The following is a 21,700-nucleotide window of genomic DNA, read 5'->3' as shown; positions in this document are numbered from 1 at the left end:
CTTCCAAGGCCCGTCCCCTCCAGCCTGAAGCCACACCCCCGGGACGCCCTGCTCCACTCCTCCTCTCCTAGTCCTGCTCCCAGGCTCTATTCCAGGGTGGCCGATTAACCAGGTGGAGACCTGGGATTTCGCTCTGGGACCCTGGTCACATCCTTCACCCCCGGGCCGCCCACCTCCAGGCCGACCCAGAACTGAGCGCCACCTTCCGGCTGCGGTCCAATGCGGAGGTCGTGGACAAAGGATGCTTGGGGGCCTACGGCGCTACTCCGGGACCCCGCGCGGAACCCTTTGATTCCAGGGGGTTCCTTTCAGGGGAGTTCCAGAGACCGCAGCGGCCAATAGGAAAGTGGGTTCGGTCTGGGCGGCCGTCTGATTGGCTCCAGTGTTCGGGAGCGGACCTTGAGGCAAGAGGAGGGGAGAGAGGCGGTCCTGGGTTTTGGGGTGGGAACCGGATTCCAGCTGTGGTTCTCTCCCTCGGCATCCCCGCTCGCACTGCCACGCCTGCCGGCCAATGGACGCGCCACTCCAGGCTGGCGGCGCGCCGCCATTGGCTGAGAGGCTGGCAGGGGAGAGGCGGGGCCGAGGCTTGAAGTTGGAGTGAGGGATCCAGCTGTGGTGTGCGCCGGGCTTCTCGCCGCCGCTTTCGCTCGCTCGCTCCGCGTCTCGGCCCGAGGAGTCAGTGGCGCCGGCGACAGCTACGGCAGCGGCAGCTACCGCGGCGGCTGCGGCGGCGGCATCTTCGCCTCCACGCCCGCCCCGGACGGCCCTCCACCGTCTCCCTGCCCCTCCCGGACCGTGAGCCGGCCGCGGGGCGGAGGAAGGAGCTGACCCCCCACCCCCTCCAAGCCCACCCCCAAAGAGAGCCCTCCTCCCCTCCCCCCGCCGCGGCTGGCGCGGAGCCGGGACGATGCTGACCCCTTAGATCTCGCTCCAGCTGCACCGCAGGAAGAGGGGGCAACCCTCCCCGGACCCCCCGCCCTCTGCCGGGTGCCCCCCTTCTCTCTCCCCGTCTTGGGGCCGCTTCCCCGAAGGTGGCGCCGAATCCGGCGGCCAGAACCTGGGCGCGAAGCGAGGAAGCCGGAACAAAGTGAAGGGTAGCCGGCCAGCTGGCCCCGGGGGCCCAGGGGAAGCGGGACTTTCGCCGGGCGGGGCTCCTCTGCGGCCCGGCGCCCCGCGGGCAGCATGCCCCTGCGGGCAGGGGGAGCTGGGCTGAACTGGCCCTTCCGGGGGCTCAGCCTGCGCCCTAGAGCCCCCCAGATGCACCCTCGCCGGGCCCCCCCGGTTGCGTGAGGACACCTCCTCTGAGGGGCGCCGCTCGCCCCTCTCTGGACCGCCCGGGGCCCCAGCTGGCCAGAGGATGGACGAGGAGGAGGATGGAGCGGGCGCCGAGGAGTCGGGACAGCCCCGGAGCTTCATGCGGCTCAACGACCTGTCGGGGGCCAGGGGCCGGACGGGGCCAGGGTCGGTGGAGAAGGACCCCGGCAGCGCGGATTCCGAGGCGGAGGGGCTGCCCTACCCAGCGCTGGCCCCCGTGGTTTTCTTCTACTTGAGCCAGGACAGCCGCCCGCGGAGCTGGTGTCTCCGCACGGTCTGTAACCCATATCCTTCGGGGCACAACGGCAGGCTGGGGGGCTTGGAGGGGGGCGGGCCGCGCCGCCGGCGGGGACCGAAAGCCAGGTGAGTCGGAGAAGTGAGCCTGGAAGGTGGGGAGATGAGAGGGTGGCTGATGAAGAGAGGAGGGGGCCGGAGTGAGAGCGGGGACCCGGGCATGTCAATCGGATACTCCTGGCGAACCCCACCGCCGTACACACACCTCAGCCCTCCTTGAGTGGGTGGGATCAAGGCCAGGGAAGGAGAGGAGACGTTCCCCGCTGGTTCGCAGCTGGATGCTCTCCAGATGTGGGCAGGGGAGGGTCATCATCCTCCAGATGTGGGAAGCTTCGGGAGCCTGGGGGCTCTACTTTGCCTGCCCGCCGGTTAGCGAGCTGGGTTTGGTTCCCGAGTATTGGCGGTGGGGGGGTGGGGGAGAGGAAGCTGCGGGAACGGGGGAGGGGGACCGCAATCTCTTGGGTTTCCCTCCTACCCCGCCGCCCCAAAGTTTGCGGCGGATTCTGGGGTCCAATCCTCCTCACCTGATCCTCGAAGCTGAGGATTTTACTGACCCAGAGGGAGAGATTTGGGGGGCGGGGACCAGGTCCTATCCACCCCCCGCCCCCCCGCGCGGGTTGGAGGAACAGCAAGGAGATTCCGGCCGCGGCTGATGTCAGGGCGCAGAATGAGAACAAGATGTGGACGGAGCCAGCTGTCTGCCCTCAGAGCCCAAGTCGAGCCCCTTTCAGTTGAGTCCCAATGCCCATCGTCCCTCCATCCATCCCATTCTTTATTCCATGCGGGGTGCAGAAGGTTGGGTTGGTGAGTTTTGTAAGCTGGATTTTGTCTTGTGGAGGGAAAGACCGCGGTCGGAGCTCGGGCGAAGGGGGGGATGGGATTAAGCAAGCCCAAATTACTCCTCCCCTTTCACAAACACGGAACGCTCCCCTCTGCTCTCAGAGCCGGTACACTGACCGTAGACCTCCGAAAGTATTTGGGGGAACAGTGCTTCTGTGAACGGGTGTCTAAGACACACTCGGGCAGATAGGTTTGGCGGCTGCAAGCCCCACTTTCCAGGGAGATGAATTTGGCACTGTCCTCGCTGCCCAATCTAGAGCTGTAGGGAAGACCCCAGCCCCTCCCCCGACACCCCCAGGCCCCTCCCCCTCCACCCCTCGCACAAAGCGTTGCTTGACTAATGCCAGGGCTCCTGGCTACCGGGTGGGTCCTGCCACCAGCGGAAGGGGGTGGGGGGGGGCGGTGCGCTACCATTCCAGGTCTTGATAGATTTCCTAGCTCCTTCCTCCCAGCTCAGAGGCTCTTTGGGACCCAGGGTGGGTCCCTCTTGTAGCCGCTTGGGTCCCAGCCAGGACTCAGCTTTGGGTAAGGGGGAAAGCATGATACTGCCCTCCCTCTCTGCAGCTCTGTTGCTTCTAGTGCGCAGAGCAAGGCTGTGAGCTTGCCCTCACCCCCATCCTCACCACTCCACGGGTCTTTGGGAAGCTCCCCTCACTGTATCCTCTCCCCACCTCCTGCCCATTCTTCCTTTCTCTCTGAGCTGCAGAGAGAAGTGAGGGCCTTGGAAGTCCGTAGACTTGCCAAATGGGTACATCTTATGTTCTGGGGCCCCCCTCTGAGCCCTTTCTCCATGGCAGAGATGGAGATGGGGAATGAGTGTCCCTCCTAAGAATGGGCTCTGAGCATCCCTCCTCTCTGACCCAACCACCTACTCGCTCCAGGAATGAGAAAATGAATCAGCCTTCTTCCCCTCCCCCCAGGGGTCCCAGGGGAGGTGGAGAGGCCTGTTTCCCCTCTTTCTTCTCATCCCGCCCCCAAAACAAACCTCTTGGCTAGAATCTCTCCCCACCTGCCCTATCTTCATGTGCTAATGGAGACTCAAGGGGCAAGCTTCTTTCTAGAGGGGTCCTGCAGGGGGCAAGTGGAGACAGCTGGAATGAGAGAAGAGAGGTGGGAGCCCAGAGCTCATCTTGGGGGTGGGGGAGCCGGCTTACCTCTGGGGGGCAGTAGTCTAGGGCGTGGGGCATCAGCATCAGTAGGTCAGGACGAGCTGCCAAGCCTGGGTTGGCTGAGGATGGGTTGAGAACAATTTCATGGCAAGGGGACTGCCTAAGCTCTGCCCACCCCCCACCATCGCACCTGAGTTCCAAGGGAAACCTGTACTGTCACCATCAGAGGCTCTGAAATGACTCTTGGGCCTCAGTCTTTCCCTTTCACTCTGTTTGGTGTCTGTGAAGCCTCTCTGGTCTCCACAAGGTTCTTCTCTGTACCTTGGAGCCTGAGAGACATAAGGACACCCTCCATTACATAGTCTCGTTCATTTGTAAGCTTGTGGGGCTCTTGTTGGTGAGTTCGTCAGTCTTCTCGGCTCCTCTGCTCTTAGCCTCTTTAACAGATCAGGTTTCCTAGAGAAAAGATCTAGACCCAGGTAGGAATTGATGTGTATGTGTGAGTGTGTATGTGTGCGTTGGAGGGGAGGCAGCAAAAGGAAGAAGCTCTCAGAAGGGCGTGTTTTGGTACTGAGGAGACCAGGGGTGCTCATGGGCAGTCAGCTCAGAGTCGGAACGGTCCCTGCTTCCTTGCAGGTTATAGAGGAGTCTGTGTTGGACTTTCCAGTCTCTGTTTCTTCAAGTGTGAGGGAGTGTGTTTCCTCTCCCTGGAAGGAGATCCTGAGCATTCCCTCCCCGGCTGTTGTGTCACATCTGGAAGTTTGTGTAGGAGTTTCTCCAAGCTCAGAGCCCAGCACAGCTTTTTCTCATTTGGAAATCACAGGCTGGCATTTGGGATGCCGAGAGAGGGAGTGGGAGGGGGGCCAGAGGGGGAGAGGGGAGCCTGCCAGGAGTGGGGGGAGAAGGGGGAGGCCTGAACGGCAGGAGCCCTAATGGCTTCCAGAAGCGAGTGTGAGTGGTGCTCGTGCGTCACTGTGCATGGCTGAGAGTGTGTGTCTGGAGGGGAGAGGGCACCAGGAATTTCAGGAGCCTTCCTTGCTACTGTCCCAGTGCCCTAAGTCTGCCTGCTTCTCTTACCTTATGGAGAAATCTCCATTTTAGTCTTCAGAGGAAATGGGGGCAGGGATGTGCTCCCTGTCTTCTCCCCAATCCCTCCTCCTATTTTCAAGCTCAAGGCTCTTCAGAGGGGGTTCTGGAGAATTGGACAGGATATTGGGAGCACAGAACACCCCTTGGCATCCTCTCTGACCCAGGCACACTTCTGGGTCATACACACACTCTTTCCCACCCACTCTGCTCTACCGCACTGTTGGGGGACTCCCCATCATCCCTAGTGCCAGTTGGAGCCATTCCTGGGATTACCCCTGCTACATAGCCCCCCCTCACCCCTCGCCTGCTTCCGCCCCAGCACTCACCCCGCCCTGCCTGCCTCAGCTAGGATGGCGACAGACACAACTGCTCACACACGCAGACATGCGCACACGCACGCGCGCACACACACACACACACACTGAGTCACAGACATTTGAATCAGATTTCTGGCCTATTTCCCCTCCCAAAGATTCCAGTGGCCGTCTCTCTGTGTCTCTGTGTCTCACGTCTCTGTCTCTGGGTGGGGCCGGCTGCCTTTCAGCGGGCTTCAGTTTTCGGTTCAGCTGGAAACCTCTCTCCCCACACACCCACATACTGGACTGGGGCTGGTGGGGGAAACCACAGGGAAACGGGCTCATAGGAGTTCTGGGGGGGGGGTGGCACTTGGCTGGGGGAATCCCCCTTTCAGCCTTGTGCTGGAGAGCCTCTTGGGATTGCCTAATCCAATGGATACCAGCCTGCCCCTGGGTTGGCTGAGAGAAGGACCTGCCCCCACCCCACCTTCCCAACCCTTACTAGGAGACCAGGATTCTTGGGTCCGGGCCCATTTCCCCCTCAGTGTTCCTGGGTTTCAGATTTCCAGGCTCCTACTAGGGAATGAGGAGGCTGGAGGGCCTTCTCTCCTCAGTTCATGCCTGGAGCCCCTGTGCCCCTGGAGTTACCCCAGCCCTCCTCCCTCCTCTCCCCACCTCCCTCACTCTTACAGCTGCCGGGTAGGCAAGGCTCTAGATAGAACCCATTGGAGAGGACTCAGTTGTGGAGATAACATGCTCTAGTTCTCTCTCCCAGGAGGGAAAAAGGAGGAGGGATGGAAGTGAGGCTCCTCTCCCTGCCATTTCCTTTTTCTCTGCTTTTGATGGTGGGTTGTGAGAAGAAAGATCCTCCCCTCTCTTGTCCCCACCTCCCCCTTTGGGATCCACTCCAGCCTGGACAGTAACCATAGCAACAGTAGACATGTGACTGCACAGGTCTCTTATAGTCACTATGGCAACCAGTGTCCCCCGTTCCCTTGGTTGTCATGGAGATTTGTCACATGGTTTCCACCAACCTGATAACTTGTGGGTCTCCCCACTTCCCCTTCCTGGCATGAGGACAAGACAGCAGCCTGAGTAAGGGGAGTTCATGTGTGAGGGGGTCCCTTTAATTACTATGGCAACCAATCCACACCACCTGGTGACACATCCTCCGGTTGTTATGGCAACAGAGGAACATCACACAGTGACATACGGCCATGTTCCCAGGGAAACGAGCCCCACTCTGAGAAAGGTGAAAGACCCCCTACTCCCTGCTCATGAGAGTTCATTATTCATTGATTCAGGTTGTCTTAAATATTCCTGTGCCTTGGTCTCTTCCCTTTCCATTTATATTTACCTGTAGTGAAAGGAGAGAGGTAGAGAGAAGGCAGGATGTACCTGGGAGTAAGTTGGATTGCCAAAGAGGTGCTCGAGAAGGGGCTTCCAGGGTTAAGGGCTGGGGGTGAGGTTGTTTGGAGGCAGACTGTAGCCATAAGAAGCCCCCGTCTGAGCATGTGTAAGGTGAGAACAGAAGGTGGGACAGCTCCTTAATGGTGTCACTCCTGCCTTTCCCTCACCCCCACCATGGTTACAATCAATGCATCATTATCAAGGCAAATGAGGCAGGAGAACATGAATAGGGAGGCACACCTGGCTTCCAGGCAGGGACATTCATTCATTCATTCACTCACTCACTCATTCTTCCCACATATTGATCATCTGCTGCGTGCCAGGCACTGTTGTAAGCTCTATAGAGGACATGATGATGCATCAGAGTGCCCCTGCCTTCCAGGAGCCCGCAGCCCAACAAGGGAGATGAGACAAGTCCACAGGTGACTGTAACATGATGGAATCACTGCCACTGGAGGGATCCAAACAGGTGTCCTAGGAGGTACTCTGGCAGTCCCTCTTCCCAAGAGAACTCCCCACCCTCCTTCACATAGGGGCGTCTGCTCCTACAGGCCCCACCCAAATCCCCTTCCCCTGCAGAGGAGAAGGGGCTAGCTTGGGAAAGTAGGCCAGTTCTTGAGGGTAATCGTGCCCTTTCCTTTCCAGATGATGGTTCCAAGGGAGCTCCCTCCCTGTCCCCTTTTTTCCAGGGCGACCCCTGGCTGACCCCATTCTGAGGAGAGATTCACTGGGCCCTGGTTCCACTCAGGAAAACAGCTCCATGGAAACACAGCACTCATTTTATTTCCCCCTTCCATCCACTTACCCCGCAAAACCTAGACAGTTTTTCTTTTAACTTACTCTTGTAAGGTGGCATAGGTGAGGGGGACTGTGGCTCCTCGGAACTTCTCAAGTACCAGGGAGAGGTCCGGGGGAGTCCAAGGGAAAAGGACCCATAAGAGAGACGAGGGTAGGAGGATAGTGAGGGAACAGAGGGAGCCGTGGACCTCCATCTGGGATTCCGGACAGAGCTGGGGTATGCCTGGAACCAGCTAGGAGGAAGGTCCATGGGTCCCTGGGCATTCCTGCTGCTCCCTCATGCCTGGCCAAAGCCTTCTCGTTCCAGGAGTGGGGATGAGACAGGAAGGTCGATCATCTGCTCTGGGCCCTTTTCCACCCCCATTGAGTCTGGCTTGGTGGGTCTCACCTTGGGCTGCATGATACCCACCCCCTCCCATTCCCTAGGCCTTCTTCTTTCCCTGATCCCCATCTCTGTTTGTCTATTTCTAGCCTCTCTGTTCTCCCTCACCCCTCTCATAACCCAGATATTTTCCTTGAGAAAAATGAGATGCTTGGTCACTTATCGGTGGATTTGTTGCCTGGAACCTTCTAAGGTCCAGAGTTATTTTGTACATGCTTCTGCTGATGGGCTGGAAGCGAGTCCCTCAACAGAATCCACTACGTGGAAAGAGCCAGGGTCTAGAAGGAACTGCTTCTTGTTGCAGAATGGAGTCTGATTTAGCCCATCTGGGCTAGGATTTTGCTGGAAGTCACAAGGTGTGATGGTGGCCTGGCTGATATGTGTGGAGTACTGTCCACTCTGCGTGGGATGGGGGCTTGTGCCTAGCACCGTGTCTGGCATGTAGTGGGTCTTCATTATTGAAATGCCTGAACGTGTCTAGAGACCATCTGAGGCCGTGACCCCGGAATTTGGATAGTTTTAAGAGACGGGGGCTGGTGGAAGAAGAGGCAGGCTTGGATTCTGGGTGCTGTGGCTGCAGGGGACTGCAGCTGTAGACCCGCTTGCTGTTCGGTGCCTGCCTCTCCATCCATCTGGTGCTAGGAGAGTCACGGCAGCCCTTCCTGCATGCCTGAGCAGCTATGGTGTGCAGAGGAAAGCACCTCACATTAGCAGCTGGGAAACTTCACTCCCGTCCTGGCTTCTGACATGACCTTTAGCACATGACTTCGGCTCTCTGGGCGTCAGTTTCCTTGGGTTCTGGGAAATAGAATTACCTACCCCGGATACTTCTACGAGGCTGCTGTGAGCCTTAAATGTGGCATTGTGAGAAGGTGCTTGGTAAACTGTAAGGCAGGCATAATACAGCTTTAGGTTTGTGTAACACATTCACATACATTATCTCATTTGCTTCTCACATCTTCCCTGTGAGGTAGGGAGAATAGGATTCAGATTCAGCTGCAAACTCTTGGTGGCTGGCATTTCCATAAGCATGATCGATTTTTTCCTCCAAATGGCTTGTGCAAACAGTCAGGGTATTTGTGGCTTCTTCTACTTTACGGAGGAGGAAGCTGGCTCCAGAGAGGTGAGGTGACCAAGATAGGCCTGGGCCTGGGGACTGGTGTGATGTGTAGGCCAGGGTCCCTCAACAACCTGGTTACCAGCCAGTCATCTTCAGTGGGGTTGGGAGGTCAACAGGCAGGAGGTGGTAGGGTGAGGATGGAGAAATGGGTTCAGCTCCAGCCCCGGCTAGCTGTTTCCTTGACCGCTCCGATACCTGGTTCGAGCGCATCAGCATGTTGGTCATCCTGCTCAACTGTGTGACCCTGGGCATGTTCCGGCCGTGTGAGGACATCGCCTGTGACTCCCAGCGCTGCCGGATCCTGCAGGTGTGGGGCAGGGTGGGGGAGTGAGTTCGTGATCCTAACACCCCTGGCTCCTTGTCTGCAGGGGGACCTGCCTCCACTGGTGGAGGTTGGGGCTAGGGGGGTGTTCCCCACCCCTCAGTTTCAGCAGTCTCTTGTCCCCACATCAGGCCTTTGATGACTTCATCTTTGCCTTCTTCGCTGTGGAGATGGTGGTGAAGATGGTGGCCTTGGGTATCTTCGGGAAAAAGTGTTACCTGGGAGACACTTGGAACCGACTTGACTTTTTCATCGTCATTGCGGGGTGAGGGCCTGTATTGGGGAGGGAGAGCAATGGGTCAGATCAGTCCCTTCCCCAGGGCCGGGGTTCTAGACTCCCATTCCCCCACAGCCCAACCACAGCCCCTGCTTTCTCCCTAGCCACCCACTAAGGGGAGTCCTGGATGGTGCGAATGATTAACACATTCAGCTGCTAACTGAAAGGTTGGAGGTTTGAGTCTATTCGAGGCTCCTAGAAAGAAAGGCCTGGCAATCTACTTCCAAAAAAATCAGCCACTGAAAACCCTATGGAGCACAGTTCTACTCTGACACACGTGAGGTCGCCATGAGTTGAAATTAGCGACTGGCGCCCACTAAGGGCCTGAGGTTGTCCTGCCTGAAGTGCGCTGGCCAGTTCAGTAAGTCCCCAGCTTAAGAACATCTGACTTATAGACAACTCGTACTTAAGAACAGACTGCCATAAAGCCTATTACATTTAAAATTTGAGTTAAATACAGTGGTTCATAATAATGAGAGTGTTAACCTTTAATCGTGATCTTTTTTCTTTTTTTCTATCTAAACTGTTTTAAGAACTGTTTATTTAATTTTTTTACAGTATTGTATACCTATACACGTACACAGGTCTCTGTCTCTGTTCAGTACAGTACAATATGTAGTTACTTTTATTATTACTGTATTATTTTTAGGTACTGTATTATTATGTTTAAGATGTTTTAGTGTATTTGGAAGTGTTTAAGTGTTTTATATGCGTAGAAAGGTAAAATATGTACTGTATACTAAGACAAATGTTTGACTGACTGATGCTAAATAAGAACTGTATGTACCTGTTCTGACTTACCTACGAATTCGACTTAAAGACAGTTAGGAGTGAATCCTGTTCGTAACCCGGGGGCTGCATGTACTCTGAATTTCATGGTCCCTTCATTCACACCCTCCTCCTTGTTCTACCTCCATTCTCTGAGGGGAAGTCTGTCCTTGGCTTGGGGACGTCCCCAGACAGAGAGACCAACCTCCAGGGTCCCTTGTGGAGGAGGGGGTGGAGTCAGACGTCGTGCTGCCATTCCCACAGCAGGCTTCCTCATTGACCTCTTTTGGCCTCCCTTTGGGCCCCTCCCTGCAGGATGCTGGAATATTCGCTGGACCTGCAGAACGTCAGCTTCTCAGCTGTCAGGACAGTCCGTGTGCTGCGACCGCTCAGGGCCATTAACCGGGTGCCCAGTGAGTGACCCCTCAGCCCCCAGCCCCTAGACAAAGAGCCCCAAGAGGAAATGTGACAATTTCAGATCCCGGTCCTACCACCACGTCCTCACCTGATCAAGCACAGGCCTGGTGGAGGCCGGTACTTTGCCAGCATTCTGAGGCAGTCGTTCTGGGAAGGACTCAGTAGGGAGGCTGGGAACGCTGAAGCCAGACAGAGCCCCTGGCTCTGGCACTGTAAGGGTTAACTGGAAAGACCCTCCTCCTGCTGTCATTTCAGTCTGGTTTGGGGTCAGGGTCTCAGTAATGTCTCAGAAGGCCCTTTCCCTCCACCTAGATGACCAGTTGCGCTAGCGGAATCAGGGTGGGGTGGGCACGGGGTGGGAGAGGTGAGCGGGCCAGCAGGAGGGGAGGCAGCATGCACTCAGCCTGGGTCTCACTGGTGAAACCCCACTGGCCACACTCAACATGACCGCTCTCAAGACAAGGCCACTCCATGCCTCACCCTCCCTGCCGTGTCCCTTTCCTCCTCCCCACCCCGCTCTAGCCCGTCGCAGCAACTGCGGGGACCATTATCTAAATTAAACCGCATAGGTTTCCCGAGCCAGCAAGGCTTTGGCAGCTCTAGCTCCCCCTCCATCCTGCCCCCCCCCACCCTTGCTCAGGCCCCTTTGCAACTCCTCAACCTACGCAAGCTGCAGATGGTCCCTGCTGCGGTCCCAAGAGTGGGGGTGGGGGTATGTTTCTGGGGCTCCGTGCCTGGATGTAACAGCAGCCCCCTTTTGTTGGGTGCGTGTGTGTGTGTGTGTGTGTGTGTGTGTGTGTGTGTGTGTGTGCTGTGTATGGTACGTAAGATGCAGGCCCCCTCTGGGTATGTTGTGTGTGTGTGTGTGTGTGTGTGTGTGTGTGGTGTGTGAGGTACAGGCCTCCTCTGGTATGTGGTGTGTGTGTATGATGTGTGAGGTGCAGGTCTCCTCCGGGTATGTGGTGTGTGTGTGTGATGTGTGAGGTGCAGGCCTCCTCTGGGTGTGTGGTGTATGTGTGTGTGTGTGTGTGGTGTGTGAGGTGCAGGCTGCCTCTGGGTGTGTGGGGTGTGTGTGTGTGTGTGTGGTGTGTGAGGTGCAGGTCTCCTCTGGGTGTGTGGTGTATGTGTGTGTGTGTGTGTGTGTGCGCGCGCGGTGTGTGAGATGCAGGCCCCCTGTGGGTGGGCAGAGCTGTGGCATCGGGTGTGTGGGTGTTAACAGGGGCTCCAGACCGGGGGTGGGGAGTATGCCTTCACCTCCTCTCCCGCCCCAGGTGATGGCTGGCAGATTTATAGGCCTCTGTCTAACTACCGGTGTAATTCCCTTAATGAAAACCCTGAGGAACTGATCTCAGTCGGAGCACAGAGGAGCTGAGGGGGATGAGGCTGGAGGAGGGGGAGAGGGACGAGAAGGTGGGCTGGAAGGCTGCTGTAGTCACCCAGAGGGTTAATTAGCTACTTCTTAGAAGCTTTTTCCCCGGTGGGGGGTGGGCAGGAGACTATAGGTGGCACTTGGGGATCAAAACCTGTCATTAGAGGCCTGTCTGCTTGACAGGCCTGCACCTCACACCACACACACACACACACACACACACACACACACACACACACACACACACACACCCCACATACCCAGACAAGGGCATTGTGGTCTGGGGGCTGCTTCAGACCAAGTGGGCTGATTGGGTCCTAGACCTGCAAAGTGGAGAGAGGGAAGTGTCCCTAACAGGGCTGGCAGGGGTGATTTTTCAGTGGCTTTCCCTGTGTGTGTATATGTGTGTGTGTGTTTTGTCTATTGATGGACTCCTGAGAAGGCAGTGATGTGTCTCTTCAGGTCCTGCTTGTGGAACCTGGGGGTTGGGGTGGGGGAGGGGGACTCATAACCATGGTGAAGCACAGGGCATCTTGTCCCCTGCAGAAGGGTTGGCTCTCATGGTGAGATTCTGCCTGCCAACCTCCTTCCTGGCATTCTCTGCCTCAGTTTCCCCAGTGATCCCGATGGTAATAACTTAGAAAGGTCAGATGACTGTGTCTGGTGAGAGGAAGAAGTAGGAGGGGAGTGTGTGTGTGTGTGTGTGTGTGGTGTGTGGTGTCTGTGTGTGTGTGTGTTGGGAAGTAGATTGCGAAAGCAGAAAGCCTGGATTTAAGTCCTGGCACCTGCCTTAGCAGCACTGTGACCCTGGCTGGACAAGTGATGTCTGTTTTCTGAGCCTCGGACTTCTCTGTAAATTGGAAGGCTATCACCCACACTGCGATGAGGTTGGGAGGCTTAGGTGGGATGCCTGGCACGAGAGTACCCTGGAAACCACAGTTCCACTGGTTCCTGGTTGGTGGTCCCGGAAGAGCCAAGGGGGATCGTCAGTGGGGGCAGGCGCTGCCGGGGCTTCCTGGGGAGCGAGAGGTGTTTGCTGGTCTCCCCTCCGTCTTGAGCCGGGGTGCCTCAGCCCCAGTCCCTGGTGGGCCCCTCTGGGAGCACTGCCAGGCCCGTGGCAGCCAGCCTAGCCTGGCCAGCCTGGCGGCCCCAGCGTGGCTTCTGCCCCCACAGGCATGCGCATCCTTGTCACGCTGCTGCTGGACACATTGCCCATGCTGGGCAATGTCCTGCTGCTCTGCTTCTTCGTCTTCTTCATCTTCGGCATCGTTGGCGTCCAGCTCTGGGCCGGGCTGCTCCGTAACCGATGCTTCCTGCCTGAGAATTTTAGCCTGTGAGTGGTGGACAGAGAGGGCTGACCTGTTGACCTGGGAGTGATTGCGGGACTGGGACCTTCCTTAGACCCCCCCATTCCTGTTGCTATTAACAACCAACCTTCCCCCCGCCCTGCCCCCCTGTCAACTTGTTCTCAAACTTGGCTACCCATTGGAGTCACCTGGGGATTTTTTTTTTTTTTTTAATTGTACTTGAAGTGAAAGTTTACGATTCAAGTTAGTCTCTCATACAAAAATTTTTACATACATTGTTATGTGACCCTAATTGCTCTCCCTGTACTGTGATAGCACATTCCTCCTTTCCACCCCTGATTTCACCTGAGTTCTAAAACTTACTAATGCTTGGATCCCACCCCGGGGATTCTGATTTAATTGGTCTGGGGTTCAGCCTGGGCGTGGGAATTTTTTAAAGCTCCTCTGGTGATTCTCTTGTGCAGCAGAGATTGAATCCCAGTAATCGAGGGCATAGCCGTCCAATCCCCAACCCTGGAGCGTCATGCTCACTCTCTGCACGCTCAATGCCTCCAGATGCATACTCGCAATTCCCTGCCCCAGCCTCACTCTTGGTCCTTCTGCCCTGTTCATCGTGCATGCCTCAACCCCCTTACCTAGCCCCCGCTTCCTGGGCGCTCTCCATGGACGACCCTGCTCCCCAACCTCATCCCTGTCCCCTTCCCACCTATAGCCCCCTGAGTGTAGACCTGGAGCGCTATTACCAGACGGAGAATGAGGATGAGAGCCCCTTCATCTGCTCCCAGCCGCGTGAGAACGGCATGCGGTCCTGCCGGAGCGTGCCCACACTGCGCGGGGAGGGCGGTGGTGGCCCGCCCTGTGGGCTGGACTACGACGCCTACAACAGCTCCAGCAACACCACCTGTGTCAACTGGAACCAGTACTACACCAACTGCTCCGCGGGGGAGCACAACCCCTTCAAGGGCGCCATCAACTTTGACAACATCGGCTACGCCTGGATTGCCATCTTCCAGGTGGGGCAGCCTGGGCACCGGGAGATCAGGGCTGCACGGTTGCCCAGATGCATGTCCCAGGACACCGTCCAGCTTGGAGTGGTCTTTCTTAGGGGTGGTGTGGGGTCAGGGCCCCTGGAGGAGCCTTAGGAGGCTTATTGGGGCCAGGGTCAGTCTGCCGCTCTGCCTCCGTCCAGGTTATCACGCTGGAGGGCTGGGTGGACATCATGTACTTTGTGATGGATGCTCATTCCTTCTACAACTTCATCTACTTCATTCTTCTCATCATCGTGAGTGACTCCTCAGGCCCCGGCGGGGGGAGGCATCCTGGGGAAACGGGTGAGGGAGTCCAGAGAGAGAAACGGCTGCTGGGTTTGAAGTTCTTAGCTTCGGGACATGTCCCATCCATAGAGATACAGGCAGTGAGAGCAGCTTTCATGTAGTAAAAGGACCCCAGATGACGAGTCAGGAGGGAATCCAAGGTCAAGGCTGGTCCTACCACTTAAACCACCATGTGACCTTGGGCGAGTTATTTCCCACGAGGCCCCAGCCTCATCCCACACCTCTGTAAAACGGATGATTTCTCAACCCAGGGCAATACCCTCCCCGACGGGACATTTGGAAATGGCAATGGGTGGTTTTTGTTTTTCGTGAGGCTTAGGGGAGTTCCCTGGACATTTTGTTGGGCAGAGAGTGGGGAGGGGGATGCTAAACAGCCTGAAACAACAATCCTGCCGAAAAAAATTGTCCCACCCCAAATTCTGATCATTTAATGCTGAGAAACACTGCATGATCTCTGGTTCCTTCCATCTCAGAAATCCCAGGACTTTATGAGGGCAGAAGACAGAGGCAAAAGTAACAATATTTAATAGTTTTAATCACTCCCATTCATAGTTAATAATGTAATTGCTACCATTTGTAGCTACTATTTATTGAGCACTTACTACGCACCAGCCCCTGCTCCAAGCACTTTTTTTATAGTGAGATATACACAACAAAACATTTCTAAGCACTTTTTATGTACTAGTGCATTTGATTCTCACTACCGTCCTGAGGAAACTGACATTTCCTATGTATCTGACCCCACTATGTGCTTTGCATATGCTGTCAATTAACGTCATTGGGCAAGCCTGGGTGTACTGCTGCCCGGGTGCTGTAACATCTGCTGCCCATATAACCCTCATAGTCCCCCCGTGAGGCGTAGGGTGTGGGGATTGTGGTCCCCATCTCATAAATGACTACTATGAGCCTCAGAGAGTTTGGTCACTAGGCCAAGATCACATAGCAAGTAAGTGGCTGGAGCTGACAATTCAATGCCAGGCTACTAACTCCAAGTCCGGTTTCTTTTCCATGTCACCAAGACGTCAATAGCTGAGCCAGACAGAGGGACAGATATTGAGTGAAAGAGACTGAGGTCTTCTCAGAACCTAGAACAGACTCCAGAGAGAGGTGGGGACAGAATGAGGCAGCTCCTGGTGGAGGCAACTAAAGTGACAAAGCGTAGGACCTGAGAAAGAGCAAGTCCTCCAGGCCACCCCTGTACCCAAAACTTTCCCTGGTTCCGAAGAGTGGCCAGGCTTGGGACAAGCCTGGCTGGAGGCTTGTCCCCACCCCAACCAACACCTCAAGGGGTGAGGCCAGTGCTCAGGGAAGCAGTAGTTTCTCACTCTGCTGCTCTCCCTGGGCTTGGGGGAGGGGAGGGGATGGAGAGGGGAGTAGACAGGGAGGTAAGGGGCCTAGTTTCCACACTCCCACCCACCCCCTGAAAATCTTTCCAAACAGCTCTCTGGAATCACACTAATGAAGCTAATTATCATAATTACTAGGACACGATCTAGAAAAAAATTCTGCTTTGTCACCATAAATATTCATTTCCTACATTCTGAGTTGTTGTCCAAGCAATGACCACCTCAGAGCCCTGTGGAAGCTGAGGCATGGAGATGGGGATGGGGATGGGGAGGTGTGTGCAAGTCAGAGCCCCAGCTTGGCTAGTATGTAAGCCCCTCCCCTGGCTGGGGGAGGGAAGGGGCACAGGGAAAAGGGATGTACCTATGGCCAATGGCCCCCATGGTCAGGTGAGGATTCTGAGGGGGTAAGGGTCAAACCCAAGGTGGCGCAGTTAGAATTGGGACTAGAAGCAGGAGTCTTGTGAATGATGTTTTTCCAGATCTCAAGGGCTCAATCCAACCTGAAGACCCCATGTCCCCAACATGGCATTCATTTCCACAGCATTCCTACTCCTAATGGGAATTGGGAAGGGGAGCTCAGAGAGCCTCCAGGGATGGGTGTATTTAGGGACAGGGAGTTTGAGTATATTCTTGTAGGAGAGCATCATGATCAATAGCCATACCTTGGAATTAACGTAGTGCTTGATTCACGTCTTAGCTTGGCTGTGCATTAGCTGAGTGATCTTGGGCAAATGCCTCAGCCTCCTGAGCCACAGTTTTCTCGTTGGCCAGATGGAGATTATAATAGTGGCCCCTGAGATATAATATAACCCCTGAGGCTGTCATAAGGGTAAAATCAGATAATGCTTGGGAAATAATTAAGCTCATTGCCTGGCCCATAGAAAGTGCTCAATATGTGGCAGCTGGCATTGGGGTTCGCTTTTCTTCAGGACATCTCCTCTTCCTGTCCCCACCCCAACAGGTGGGCTCCTTCTTCATGATCAACCTGTGCCTGGTGGTGATTGCCACACAGTTCTCAGAGACCAAGCAGCGGGAAAGCCAGCTGATGCGGGAGCAGCGGGTGCGCTTCCTGTCCAACGCCAGCACCCTGGCCAGCTTCTCAGAGCCAGGAAGCTGCTATGAGGAGCTGCTCAAGTATCTGGCGTACATCCTCCGAAAAGCCGCCCGCAGGCTGGCCCAGGTCTCCCGGGCAGCGGGAGTGCGGGCGGGGCTGCTAAGCAGCCCAGTGGCCCGCGGGGGCCAGGAGTCCCAGCCCAGCGCCAGCTGCTCTCGCTCCCACCGCCGCCCGTCTGTCCACCACCTTGTGCACCATCACCACCACCATCACCACCACTACCACCTGGGCAATGGGACGCTGAGGGCCCCCCGGTCCAGCCCGGAGATCCAGGACAGGGAAGCCAACCGGTCCCGCCGGCTCATGCTGCCACCACCCTCAACACCTGCCCTCTCTGGGGGCCCTCCGGGGGGCGCAGAGTCTGTGCACAGCTTCTACCACGCCGACTGTCACCTGGAGCCAGTCCGCTGCCAAGCGCCCCCTCCCAGGTCACCATCTGAGGCATCAGGCAGGACTGTGGGCAGCGGGAAGGTGTATCCCACTGTGCACCCGAGCTCTCCACCAGAGCTGCTGAAGGAGAAGGCACTTGTCGAGGTGGCTTCCGCCTCCGGGCCCCCGACCCTCACCAGCCTCAACATCCCGCCCGGGCCCTACAGCTCCATGCACAAGCTTCTAGAGCCACAGAGCACAGGTGAGAACTCAGGGCAGGGGCATGTGTTGGATGGTCCTTGCCTGGGGGCCTGGTGCTGTGCTAGGGAGGACTCAGGGTCTGGAGTCAGCGGGACCAGGGCTCCCATCCCCAGTTTGTCACTCATGGCTTCGAGACCGTCAACAAGTGACATCGCATTCTTGAGCCCTAATTTTCTCATCTGTTAAAATGGGAACAAGAACAGGAGCGCAGTGGTTAAGAGCTTGGCGGTTAACCGAAAGGTCGGCAGTTCAAATCTACCAGCTTCTCCTTGGAAACTCTATGGGGCAGTTCTACTCAGTCCTATAGGGTCACTATGAGTTGGAATCGACTTGACGGCAACAGGTTGGTTTTTTAAAAATTATTATTATTGATAATAAGAAGCACTGTTGGCACAGTGGTTAAGCACTCGGCTGTTAACCAAAAGGTTGGTGGTTCGAACCCACCAGCTGCTTTGCAAGAGAAAGGTGTGGCAGTCTGCTTCTGTAAAGATTACAGCCTTGGAAACTCTATGGGGCAGTTCTACTCTGTCCCAGAGGGTCGCTAGGAGTTGGAAACGACTCGACGGCAACAGGTTTGGTTTTTGTTTTTAATAATAATAATAAATATCATATCATGAAGGAGCCCTACTGGCACAACAGTTAAGCATTCAGCTGCTAATCGAAAGTCATTTCGAATCCATGTAGTGGCTCCAGAGGAGAAAGACCTGGCCATCTGCTCCTGTAAGTATTACAGCCAAGAAAACCTTATGGGGCAGTTCTACTCTGTCACATGGGGTCACTATGAGTCAAGTCGACTCAATGGCACCTAACAACAACATCATGTCATGAGTACCTACTATGTGCTCTGCTCTGCACTGTTTGTAATATCTAACAGTCGTTGACGGATAAGTACGTGCTTGTCACATGCTTTACAGGCAAATCCCACTGAATCCAGTTGACAGCTTAGGCAGTGAGCTTTCTTGGCAACCTCTTTTTACCCACGAGAAAAAGGAGGCTTAGAGAGATTGTGTGACTTGCCCGAGGTCATGCTACTGGTGAGAGGTGGAGCTGGGATTTGGACTCGGGGCCTCCAACGTGAAGGCCCACACTTAATACCGCTTGTGTTGAGGCTCAGAGGGGAATGGTGTGCCCAGTGCCAGGCTCTCCACAAAAGGAGCCCTTATAAATGTGAGTTTCATCCCTTCCCTACAGGGAGACCCAGCCCTAAGCAGCAAGTCCTCGGGGGCTGCTGGTCTGATGAGTGGAACCCCCAGTGGGGAGTGAGAGGCTCACTGCCAGTGGCTGGTTCCCAGTCTAATAGGGGTGGTAGGTCCTTTCCCAACAAATATACTCACTGTAGTCACCGTCCAGGCCTCTGCTGCAGGAAGGACAGGCACATAGGGCGCAGTGCGATCTTTGTGGGGATGTCATGTGGGAGTGTTGGCAGGAAGTTCCATTGAGAGACTCAGTGTGAAGGGTGCCGTGCCAGCCCTTCCACTATCTACCAAGGGATGTGAGCCAGTCACACGCACACACGTGTTAGGTTCCTCCCTTGTAAAAGGTGAGGCTGGGGCCATCATTATTATCAGTGGTGCTTGCTGACCCCTCCTCTGTGCAGACCAGTCAGAGAGGAACATTTGTCAAGTGCCTACCTACTGTGAGTCAGGTCCTGGCCTGGTGCCTTCAGTAAGTGCTTTACCTGGGTGGTCTCTGAGGTTCCTTTCAGCTCTCAAATACTATGACCAAAACTGGATTTAAAGGGACACAGATGTCTTGGGATAGGCTACTGTGTGTGCCTGCATGCACATCTGGTTTCTGTGTACACACACGTGTGTATGTCTGACATTCATGTGTGTATGTATGGTCATGTGTTTACCTGTGCCTCGTGTGTGTATGTGCACGTGTGTGTGTACACACGTGTAGTGTACTTGTTTGGTGTGTGTATGCTTGCATGTGTGTGCACATATCTGGTATGTGTGCATGTGTCTGAGCACACACGTTTGACTTTTGCATTTGTGTGTGCACGTATGTAGTGTACAAATGGTATGTTGGTGTGTGTGCCTTGTGTGTGTACAGCATGTGTCCAGTATGTGCATGTGTGTGGTGTACATGTGTGTGCATGCACATATTTGATGTGTACGTATGTGGTATGCAAATTGTATGTGCACGTGTGTTATATGTGTGAGTGCATGCACACACTGGGTGTGCACACGTGATATGCAAATTATAAATGCATGTGTGCATATGTGTGTGCACGTGTGTGGCATATGTGCATGTGTTCTAGTGTACATGTGCACATGTATGCACACACATCTGGTGCATGTATGTCATGTAGATGTGTGTGCATGTGTGAGAGTGTGTCTTAAAAAAATCCCTTGGTAAATGATGCTCAGTGTTGATGCAGGGACTAAGTTTGAGGCTTCTTACTGGGGACTCTTAGGACACAGAGGAGGCCAAGGACCTCAGAAGACATTGGGGTCACCTCTCTGCCTGAGCCCTAGGACATCCCATCAGTGACTGTCAATGGGGTGCTGTTTGCATATGGGGGCATTTTCTCGTTCAAGACTGTCCACATTGCAGGGCATTCAGCAATCTGGCCCCTCCCTGCTTAGTACTCCATCACTGGAATAATCCCAACCCCCCGCCCCACTCATTTCATACATGTTGTAAGGGCAGGGCTGCCCAGGTGAGAAATCCTGTCACCTTTAACCTCTAACCTCCTGTCCCAGGTGCCTGCCAAAGCTCTTGCAAGATCTCCAGCCCCTGCTTGAAGGCAGACAGAGGAGCCTGTGGCCCAGACAGCTGCCCCTACTGTGTCCGGGCAGGGGCAGGGGAGGTGGAGCTCGCTGACCATGAAGTGCCCGACTCAGACAGTGAGGCAGTTTATGAGTTCACGCAAGACGCCCAGCTCAGTGACCTCCGGGACCCCCACAGCCAGCGGCGACGGAGCCTGGGGCGGGATGCAGAGCCCAGCTCTGTACTGGCCTTCTGGAGGCTGATCTGTGACACCTTCCGGAAGATTGTGGACAGCAAGTACTTTGGTAGGGGAATCATGATTGCTATTCTGGTCAACACACTCAGCATGGGCATCGAATACCACGAGCAGGTAGGGCCACAGGCAAGGGCAGGATTACTGCCAGCCCCTTTGACCCTGGGACTGGGGACTCCTTCCTCTCCATTGTCCATTCTGCTACTCTTCGTGGCAAAGAGGAGGAGAAGAGGGATGGAGCAATGCATGGGGACTTATGCAAGATGCCAGAGCAGAGGCAGGACTGAGCCGGGTGTGTTCTATCCGCAAAGGCTTCTTGAAGGAGATGGGCTTGGAAGGATGTGGACAAGTGCTGAGCACCAGCATGTGGGCAGAGATTCTCTGGTGGGACAAGTTGCTGGAAGAGATTTGGGCCTTTGGAGAAGACGTAGTAGAGAGGAGGTGTTGGGGATCCCCAAGCCCAGTGCTGAATCCCTTAGTATTTACCTGACTCAGTATGTAGGGTGCGATTGCCTGGAGGCGGAGGGGGCCGTGTGGGTAGGGGTGAGGAGAGACAGATTGGTGCCTGTGCTTGGTTGGAGCGGAGGTCTGTGGAGGTTTGTGGAGTCGGGGAAAGAGGCGGTCTGGCACTGGCCTGTGTTCTGGGAGTCCTGCTGTGAGCTGGCACTGTGCTTGTTGGATGAGAGTGCCCAGCATGGTGAGGGGACTTGAAACCATCACATTTGAGGAATCGTTCTAAGAACCGGGATGTTTAGTCAGGAGAAGAGGAGGCTCAGCGGGGACAGGCAAGCTGTCTTCAAATATCTGAGGGGCTGTCATGTGGAAGAAGGAGCAGGCTCGTTTTGTGGGGCCGATGGCTGCGAGCAATGGGATCTAGGCTGAGGGGGAGGAGGCTGTCCTCGCTCTCAGCTCTCGGTGCTGTGCAGACAGAGGATGGCCTGGGGTGCGCTGACTGCTACCTGCCCCCCGCCACACACACCCCAGGGCTGCACCCTCAGTGGGGGTCAGAGTAGGCACCACAGTGGCCTGGCCCCCTTGATCTCACAACCTGGTTTGCTGAGTCCCCCACAGGGTTCCTTCCAGAAGTCAGCCCTCCTCCCCAGTGTGGCCTCCCAGGTCACCCACCTTGGCTGATTCTTGGGAAAAGAGCGGGGCTGGCGGGAAGGTGCCACCATTCACAAGCCCTGCTTTGCTCT

General features: G+C 55.6%; 1 protein-coding gene across 28 annotated transcripts in view; it reads left to right on the top strand.

The window, feature by feature from the left end:
• The first annotated feature begins 994 nt into the window (after positions 1-994).
• Positions 995-21,700, top strand: part of CACNA1G (calcium voltage-gated channel subunit alpha1 G) — a 68,261-nt gene continuing 47,555 nt past the window's right edge. For 20 of the 28 annotated variants that reach the window (XM_023732623.1, XM_023732627.1, XM_023732626.1 and 17 more), the window contains exons 1-9: positions 1,358-1,599; positions 8,848-8,959; positions 9,106-9,239; positions 10,335-10,432; positions 12,979-13,138; positions 13,825-14,125; positions 14,302-14,394; positions 16,754-17,537; positions 20,245-20,621. In XM_023732623.1, coding sequence (XP_023588391.1) covers positions 1,358-1,599; positions 8,848-8,959; positions 9,106-9,239; positions 10,335-10,432; positions 12,979-13,138; positions 13,825-14,125; positions 14,302-14,394; positions 16,754-17,537; positions 20,245-20,621 — 2,301 coding nt within the window. Of the gene's footprint in view, positions 1,600-8,847; positions 8,960-9,105; positions 9,240-10,334; positions 10,433-12,978; positions 13,139-13,824; positions 14,126-14,301; positions 14,395-16,753; positions 17,538-20,244; positions 20,622-21,700 lie in introns of all 28 variants that reach the window. The other 8 variants (XM_023732631.1, XM_023732628.1, XM_023732621.1 and 5 more) reach the window with 1 other exon arrangement.

Source organism: Trichechus manatus, unplaced genomic scaffold (genome assembly GCF_000243295.1).
Source record: "Trichechus manatus latirostris isolate Lorelei unplaced genomic scaffold, TriManLat1.0 scaffold00054, whole genome shotgun sequence".
In the NCBI taxonomy this organism is placed as follows: Eukaryota; Metazoa; Chordata; class Mammalia; order Sirenia; family Trichechidae; genus Trichechus; species Trichechus manatus.
The sequence above is the reverse complement of the archived record's forward strand: the minus strand, read 5'-3'. Positions and strand labels throughout refer to the sequence as shown.